This window comes from Mya arenaria, chromosome 15, assembly GCF_026914265.1.
Source record: "Mya arenaria isolate MELC-2E11 chromosome 15, ASM2691426v1".
In the NCBI taxonomy this organism is placed as follows: domain Eukaryota; kingdom Metazoa; phylum Mollusca; class Bivalvia; order Myida; family Myidae; genus Mya; species Mya arenaria.
Window position 1 is genome coordinate 56,209,471 of NC_069136.1, and position 9,824 is coordinate 56,219,294.

A 9,824-nucleotide genomic window follows, 5' to 3' on the forward strand; every position below is an offset into this window, starting at 1 on the left:
CAAAAGATGTCATTTCCGAAATGACCTTTCGGTTGCATATAAGATGCCTTGCTTTTCTAAGGAACAAAACTTTCATTGTGTATCCCCATTAGGTTCATTGTACCCATTCAGTGTAAAATCGAAATAAATTTCACTTCGCGAAATATAACTTGTTTCAAATATATAAGCCTCAAACAAACACTATATATTATTTTTTATGTGTTGATGTCCTGAAAATGGCTGTTGCTGTGATAAGCGACTAAAGGTGCTTCTTCTGTTAGAAATGCATTTAGTATACATAAAGTAACAGTAAAACCAAACAGAGAGTACAATTGGGCTTCTACATAGAAAGTAATACTTAATATTGCATATTTGCCAAGCACTCTCTAAAACGAAATTAAGACAGTTGAACCATTTGGGTGAATTGCATGTCTATAGATAAACTATCAAGTCTGACGTCCTTGCAACATATCAGAATAACTCAAAAAAGGACAAAGTGAACGTTGTAGGGTGCAATTTAGAACATTACATATTTATTTCTACAACGATAATCCTGTGCGCAGTTGGATGGACCGGAAAAAACTTCCCGGTACAACTATAGGAGTCAGAGTTGGCAAGTCGATCATCAGTTCGTGAAACAAATGTTTGTGAATGAGGGCATTCATCGTGGTGGCAGTTGGGGTGATGACAGTTTGTGTCAGGTCAGGCAGCATTCTGCGTGATCATAGCAAACGGAATGTTCTTCATTGGTGAATATATCAGTACAACTACATCCTGACTTGAGTGAGACTTGCTCCAAAAGTGAAATTTACACTTTATGTTTCAGTTCTTGGTTCGTCCAACAAAAGGTCGAAGTATTGTGATAGCCTTTAAATCATTGTAGGCGTCATGTAGTAGAAGGCGACCAAAATACACTTGATCATGGTCGTAACTCAATGAAAGCGCTGAAAGCATTTGGATATTCACTGTGATGAAACACATGAAATTATGTATTTGAATGTAAAGTCTTTATCTTTAAGACTGCAAAATCAGTAATCTATCGATAAAGTAAGAAAAGGACGACGCTATTTTTGGCGTTCAAAAAACAACGATCTTAAATTGTAAATCTTAATTGTAGCACCTTGAACCGTTTCACGCTTTTATTTGTCTGAATGAAACTACTTGATATGCGTGATCGCCCCTTCTTTGTACAAATCACCTTGCTTATTTAAATATAAAAAATAACTGAAATGAAAACAACGTCCGGCCATTTTAAAGGGATACGTCTACTTGCATTTATCGTTCCGCTTTAGAATGGTAAAGTTCGCATTATTTTGTGTCGCGCAGAAAAATTGTTAACGGTAAAGTGTGAGTGGAACAAGTTAAGATAACTAAGATTTTCGAAAGTACGTCCACTTTGTATATATGCTACACAGGCTGCTTTTGGTAAGGCGTTTGCTCCGTATAGCTCAAGTAATAGCCGTAGCATGTAAGGGTCTAAAAGTCGGTGTACAATATTCCCATAATATACGGATCTAACTACGGTGCCCCCTTAATTTATGGTTGTACAGTACATATTTTAATGATTGAACCAATACATTATGAGCGCTTCGTTCTTGCAACCATATATTATGGCTCAATGCCATATAGTTGCACCCATTGATGTTTCAGAAAAAAATGAATACATAAGAATATAATTTAGAAAACTATAGGCGCAACCATAGTTTTCAAACAACCATAATTGACTAGGACAAACAGAAAAATTCATTAGGGAACTGGTACTAGTCATTTTCATCTAATATATCAAGCATAATTTCTGATTTCTCATTTTAAAATGATTTTGATGTAAATAAATCAATTTATATAATTTGAATAAAAGGAATTTAATGATGTTGCAAATGAAATAAAATGCAAATCATTGTTTACACTATTTCTCGACAAAATTCGATAATGAACAATAGCACAACGGAAAACTCTATTCTCATTCATGCACGGAAATGATTCATTTCGGAAAGCAGCTCTTCTTTAAAGCCAGAAAAAGGAATAAGTACGTATTTTTTTCTAGGTAAGGTTCCCATCGGACGGAATTATATTTATAATGCTAATGTCAACAAAAACGATCGTTTTTTGTATCTCAAGCCGCACAGTCTCGCTAAAATGCTCTCTGAAAATTGTGATATGGTTGGCAGGCGTTTTACGCTCAAGATATTTATAAAACATTCCCTAAATGATTCCATGCCGACGTCTTTCCATGCCGATGTCGAAACCACAAACTCTTTGATGAGAGTCGCAAATCCATACCATTTGACCATTTATGGCCTTCTATTAAACATGAACAATCGAAGTTTAGTATGCCGAACTCATGTTATATAGGACAATGGTTTGTTCAGTGTAATCTAGCAAAACATATCACACCGAGTGAGCAACCTTTTGCATGAGCGACTTCGTCATTAATTGAAAGTATCCCAATTTAACACTGAAACGAACATTTTCTATTTTTCAATTTCATGCTTATAATTCTCAAGGGCAGTAATATTTTCTTATTCACTGTTTGAGGTAAAAAAAACGTCTTTGATTCGCCGAGCAAAAACTGTGTTATCTATGTTACAACGAATATTTTTAGGAACGACCTTGTGTACCGATTGAAGAGCAATTGCTTGTTTACTATGGTGAAATCGCTGTCTGTAGTAAAATATCTTGTGAAAACAATGCAAGTTATTACAAGGCTTACCGAATCACTTAATGCTCTTTGTTCTTCAAAACTACGAATTTATTCCGTTCTCATGCATTCAAACCTCATCCGATACCTTGTTTTGACAATACTGAAAAATGGGTGCACTTAACATAGCATAACTGCAATTGATTCTTTAAAAGCAATAAATCTATCGAGAATTAAATGGTGACCTGTACCAGATTTTAGGCAAAAAACATCATACCAGAAGTAAATGAGTTGTTTAAAAAAAGAAACGTTTCTAACGTCAATATTATGTCTAATAAATAATACACAACTACACTGATACAATATTTATTCAACTCTTTAAGTAACATCGCAATTCGTTACCTACACCAATGGAATAATTATTGAAATAAAACCACTCATAGCAAAACAGTATCTGACTTTTGCTATGTCGATGTTGCTCCGTAGTTCAGTAATTCAGGGACCAACACAAATGAATTCGACCTCGAGGTACTTGTACGTATGAGGACAAGGATCCCCAAACCAGAAGGTGCTCAAGCTGCATTGCTGTTAATATATTTAAGAATAAATATGTTGATATTATCACTAAGAACATTGCATGTCACGATATTTAATAATCTGGTTCAGGCAATTTCGTTTTATCTTTAATAATTATTTATTCTTTGGAAAGTGTTGCCATTTCGAAAGGCGTCCTTGTACGTACTCCTCCCACATCTGTCAAACGGACTTAACTGAAAATTTAGCATTACAGTCTGTCCAAATACTGAATACCGAACGTATTGGGTCAGCCCTTAACGACGATGCTTGAGTAATATCGTTCTTTGTCTGAAAATAATATTAACAGTCATAAAAACTTGAATACTTCTATTTCGTGATTCATTTTGGTAAGATATTGTTCATAGTTAATGTTTGTTTTCTGTGTATTTTGAAAGTAATAATCAACAACGAAAAAATAAGTCGTTCGCGGAAAAAAATGGCGTTGGGAGATTAACACCAAATTTGCTACGCCATATACAGTTTGCATATTTTTACGTTCAATATATATTGTGCGTATCAGTACGCAGTTTTGTTTTTTAACAAAACTAGATCATAACAAGTTTGAAAGCAAGTCATAACGTATGCTTTTGAGCAACGAAACTTGATTACACACAATGCTCACTTTTCGCTCAAAGAGAATTTACTAAAACAAATATTACTGAAATGTGTTTTTGTAAGTAAATATTTATAAAAAATGAAAATGATAATTATTTAAGTGAGCTATACAATATATCTACCTTTAAGTATAAGGTTTATATATGATCATAAATACATAATTACATAATATGTGTGAAAAATGAACCAAAATAGATGTCTTTTCAAAAACTTAGTTTATCATTACATAACTAGTTTGATATTAAAGATACGAAGCCTGTCATCGATCTTTACGAACAGCCCTTGTTTCTATATAACTCTCCTACCTCATTTCTTTATCAAATTATGTTTGCTGTAAGTTTTGCGAGGCCAGTCTCAAAACTGTATTAATTTATTTGAACACAAACTTCTGCAGCGTAAGTACCTGTCTATCGTTGCAAGCGCCGTTAATGATGTCGAAGGCCCCTTTATCCGAGCAATTATGGTTAATGGTTGCTAAGGGATCAAAATATGGGCATACTGATGCATCTTGTGTTCGTCCATAGTTGACATAGATTATTTGTATTTTCTTGTCCGCTGGACAATGCAATTGACCATTATTATTCTCACACACAATCACACGCAGGGGCACTGAAATGTGTGAGACAGTGTATTTACATACCCAAAATATTCTATATTATTATGAGTTTGTGGCGTATATCAGTAATGTCCTTTACACATACGGTGTAAATGGTGTAAATGGCGTAACAAATATAAAACTTTCGTTAAAGCATGAATAAACGAATGTACATGCGCGCGTCCATGTGCCAATTTTTATGCGAAAAGTTACAGAAACAAGCTCAGTAGCAAAATGTTTAAACATAAACCCGGTTTAATTACTTGTAGCAAACTGTTTCACAAAATGCCTGTGCCGGCACAACTGCACGAATACATTTGCCTATATACTGTGCCAACTAGTTGATGGTATTATTGACAAACACGTATGCAACATCTCACTTTTCGGAGTGTTTTTGAAGGTATGTGGATATAATTATGTTTTTATTTATTTAGAGAGAGATAAAATCAATCCTGATATTATCATTACAAGTGATCTAAAGAAATAAGAACAACCTACAATATATGCTTGTATTGTCCGAACCTATTAAGTGGTAATTACATCAAGACATGCTTTAGCAAGGGTACCAGAGTAGGCACCAAAGCTCGTCCATTGTTCTATGACAATGAAAGGTCATAATTCAACAATTATTAAACCAAATGTGATTGGCTTTTCTTCTCTATGTTCTTATCTATTGTGACTAGTAACATGAACGCATGTTTTATGATGACACCGAAACCATCATCATAAGACTATGACAATACTTCATTTTTCATCGAAATTGATAACCTTAAATGATAAACATTTACTTGCGTCAGTGGTAGTAGCTACAGTGTTACCTGAAGTTATGGTTGGCGTAGTTGGAGTCGGCGCAGTTGGATTCGACGTAGTCGGAGTCGGCGTAGTTGGAGTCGGCGTAGTCGGAGTCGGCGTAGTTGGAGTCGGCTTAGTTGAAGTCGGTGTCGTAGTGGTCTGACCTTAAATTGTTCTGAACGTGGTAACGCTTGATTTAGAAAGTAATATTACCTAAGTCAAGCTTGAGTTAAACTTTTGTCAGATAACAAAATAAAATGTCCCTACGACCGCCTGAATTTAATTGTGTAATAAAACCTATTTTGCGGCGTCATAATGGAAATACAAGTGTTTCCAAATGAACATAGCCTTCCAAGTATATGATGCATTTAATGGGCTTTGATAATGATATTAAAAAGAATTGAATCTTTATGTACACGTCTATTCGTGTCCTGGTTACACAAAATATATTTTTCTTGTATATAATATAATAAGTATTTCTCTATAAAATAACATTATCATATCGTAGATGTAGATACAGAATAAAACCATGAACTATGTATATCCGATGTACAACTATCAATGTACCGAGTCATTAGCAACAATGTTACCATTTTGGTTGTACCTGGTGCCCCCGTATACTTTTGGAGCGATTCATATCACCATAATAATACAAAATAACATGTTGATGCTTAACTTTACCTACCATGTTCACAGAGCCCACAAAACTTTGGACAGAAGGTTTTCGCATGATCGATATCAGCACAAACGTTGAAAACTGAATGCATTAGGGCGCAGTCAATAGTTTCAGAATCTACGCATGCACCTGAAATAAATTACACAAACATTTGGATGTTGGTGATTATATCTTTGTTTTTTATACAATAATTCTAATATCAGAACAAATACTTTTAATCAAAGCTCTTAACGTGCAATAAAATAACATGTGAATACTTAACAACGAAATATAAGTATACTAACTAAGAGACAAGAACTTACAGATCAGTTACTTTACACATTACACGAGTAATTAAAAAGTAAACATAACTCGCAAATTGAACTTGTTGTGAATGATTTCAAGAGAACAACAGATAAAGTGTGCAGTTACAATCTCTTATTTATTGTCTTATATTTCTTTTACATATTACTTCCAAAGGCAAACAAACAGTTTAAGCTCGTATATCTAACGTTTACATTTATTACAATTACAGCCAAATATGAAAAGTTAAATGAAGATTAAAATAGATCAGGAAAATGGTTTACGTTTCCTGTGGGCACACAGTCCGTCGTTACAAAGGTCGCTTGCTGAACAACATTCATGGCAGGAATATGAGGCAGCTGTCTGGCGTTTACCGACGATCGACGATGCCGGGGAACCCGTGCTACAACGCTGAATTAGATAACTGTATATGACGAAACAAAAGGCGTTGTAAATATTCAATTATTTTATCATGAACTGTTTTTATTAAGAAATCATTCATTAAACCCCCTCGTTAATAGTCAACATTCTTTATCTTAATTATCCATCTGCAAAGATATTGTACATCGTACATATTCGGGTAATAAGACCCGCTAAAGACTTCGTGTGTGCAGCCGTTGAGTAGATTTTGCAAGAACAATATTTCACGAGTACTTTTAAAAAATATGGAATAAAACTTTAAGTGAATGAAGAGTTTCTGTTTATTTTCCAAGCTAAGACAAAAGTGCAGTATAAAATGAGAAATAGTACGGACAAATTAATCCTCCAAACCTTATAGTTCCAAAATATTGAACGGCCTTCAGTGAGCTGAACTATGTCTTAAGTGATTCCTGTATATTCGTTTAAAATCAACATTGTGTTATTGTTTTAGATCATAAATTAAGAATACCTGATTGTTTTCGCATCCCATCTCGAACAAAACTGTAGGTGAAGACTGAATCGTTTTCACGTAGCAAGACTATACAGAAAATTGAGATTAATATATACTGGCAGCATATACATATACAATAACATATAAAGCAAATTGACCGATTAAACAAACATGCACTTTGCATTCATTTCATAAATTAGTGTTCATACACACCTGTCCCGTTTGGCATTGAATAACTGTATTACAAAGTGTCTGATCTTCTACACTTTGACACTTATAACACTCCATTGGCACGCATTCTGGAAGACAGTTTTGTGTTATATATATTAACCCTTTTTCCCGTAAGCGAAAGCCAAATGATCCGCACATATCCTAGGCAAAACGGGTTTAAACTATTTGTTATACAGTCAATGTGAAGACAAACAAAAAAACGTGGTTGGATTTGTTTTTATCTCGTGATCAATGTCATTAGATGATATAACAGGTTTTAGTATGTTTGAAAAGCGAGGCCAGATTGATACTAAAAGTCTTAATGTTATTACAAGAAAATAAGTAATATTCTCCATCCACTGATTGGGTATGAGTGAATTTGTCCAGATGTCTTTGCGAACATGTTGTTAAAAGCTTGATTACATTAATTTAAGAATAAAGATATTTCATGTGGGATTGATGTAATGGGCTGCAATGATGATCATAGATTTTGTCTGTAACATTATTTAATTAGATGTAGTATCAGTGCGATATTCCTTATGGTTATACAATTCTTATTAATTTCTCTATACATTTTAATGCTAACAGGCAACACTTCAGAACGGAACGAACTGGTATTTGAAGCGTTACATGTATATGAAAACGATACATTTCCTTAGGGCGTTTTTGTTGATACCAAACCAGTTTCAGTGTTGGTGTCAATGGTTTCAACAGTTCGGTTTTGATAGTTTGGCTTGAAGTAACAAATGCATGGTTTTGTTTACAGTTTAAACAACATGGCGGAGCTACTGCATGTAGCCATCATTTCCAATTATAAATATAACCTTTATCATTAAGCTCATTTGCCCATTGTAAGGCATTGTTATCAAAAGGATTGAGTTTTAACAAACGTGGTTGATCACTTTCCGCCATGTTGGTTTCAAAGTAAACTAGTTTTCGGATGGAACGGACCGATGAAACCGCCTGCGGTAGGGGTTTCGATGGTTTCGAAAACCGATTTCGGCTTTCGTTAAAAAAAACGATAAAACTGGTTTGTTTTTATTTGAAACTGTAACAACAAATTCACAGTTCGTGAAACTTAAATAAAACCGAAACCAGTTTATAACCAACAAAAACGCCCTTAAATTCAGTTCAAATCCAATTGATTTAAACGATAAAAATGCATTCGCGTTTCTCCTAAAAACATTCACCCACTTAATAGTTAAGCACAAGTCCCCCACCACCCGCCCACCCCGACACTCATGTTGAATCAGGCCGGAAGACAGCCAAGTTCTGGTTCAGCAAAACATTATTAATCTGTGAGATATTAATTGATTTGTTTCTCTCTGATTGGAGGTATTGGACTGGATGTATAGTATAACAAATTTAAATTATGTGCATCACTCAGACTTAAATGAACCATCAATCTAAATTAGCAAAATCAATCTTAAATATAAAAAAACGTATCATGAACCACATCCTGGTTCTAGCATTTAGTTGTAATGTACCATAAAACAATATAAAAATCAGCACATTATTTGAAGGGATTTAGACTATAAAGGAAGTTATCTTAGGATAATCACGATTAACTAGTGTTTCTTTTTGTTTTTATCAAGTCAAGTTAAAGTAAGTAATCTGGCTGAATTTAAAACGATACTTGAACGTGATACGCTTAGGATCTTTTGCAGAACATTATAACGGCAGACGTCCCTAGTTTATGCCGTAATTACACTGTTTTTATGTTGAAAAGTTCGTTTATGTAATGCAAACGATTTTTTTTTTAAAAAAACGTGGGATTTTAATAAGGTCCAAGGAAAAGAACATAATAAGTAATGTAATCATATTCCACATATTCCTCTCGTTTTTATTGCATTTCTTAACGTTTTAGCTTCAAATATAACAATTAAAAACAACACATGTCTTACCGACTTGGAAGAAGAATCCCACCTCTAATATAACACACATAAGAAAGTGCTTAGATGTCATCATGCTATCGCGTTATGAGATCTTTTTATTTTGAACTCTCAAGACGTCGACGCAATTTACCATATCAAACTGGGGCAACGAATTCCTTTATATGGAGAATCAAGGGGAAAATTCATGCTGTTTAGTGTTAAACATATGTGTGACCTTCAAAAGCCTTAATATTATTGTTATTGCTCATATAACACGTTTCAAAGCTTTAAAAACAGAAGTTATCTATTTTTGCGCAATTGTTGACACAGTGATAACAGCAGCTGTTGGGAGACGATGATTTTTATTCTCGATATGACATGGCCAAAAAGTTTGAGAAAAGGAGATATTTTTTTGAATAATGCAATATAAATACTAGTTAATGTGTATTCCTTCAGATGTTTTTTGCCATTAAATGTGTTGTTATAATTACTGCAACGGCAACTTGATAGCTCTGTTATTGTGCATGGTCTAAGATTCGTTAACAAATCTAGTGTTAAGGATAAGGAACATGTACCTTAGTCGAGTGACCATTAGTAAAGTATATATATCGCGTGTACCATCGTGTGGGATTATTACTAAAAAAATGGATTTAAAATACCCTTGTTTTACTGCTTTGTTAATGTATTCAACTTTCAACAACAGATCATTTCAGTTT

At 34.0% G+C, this 9,824-nt stretch overlaps 1 protein-coding gene across 1 annotated transcript; it reads right to left on the minus strand.

Moving 5' to 3' along the window:
* Positions 1 to 2,967: 2,967 nt before the first annotated feature.
* On the minus strand, positions 2,968 to 9,209 carry LOC128220258 (threonine-rich protein-like). Its single transcript, XM_052928587.1, has 8 exons — positions 9,139 to 9,209; positions 7,238 to 7,323; positions 7,043 to 7,111; positions 6,438 to 6,564; positions 5,881 to 6,000; positions 5,222 to 5,359; positions 4,212 to 4,417; positions 2,968 to 3,202 (listed from the first exon to the last, which is right to left on the minus strand). The coding sequence occupies exons 1-8, from the start codon at positions 9,200 to 9,202 to the stop codon at positions 3,113 to 3,115; spliced, it is 900 nt and encodes a 299-aa protein (XP_052784547.1). The 5' UTR covers positions 9,203 to 9,209; the 3' UTR covers positions 2,968 to 3,112.
* Positions 9,210 to 9,824: the final 615 nt, after the last annotated feature.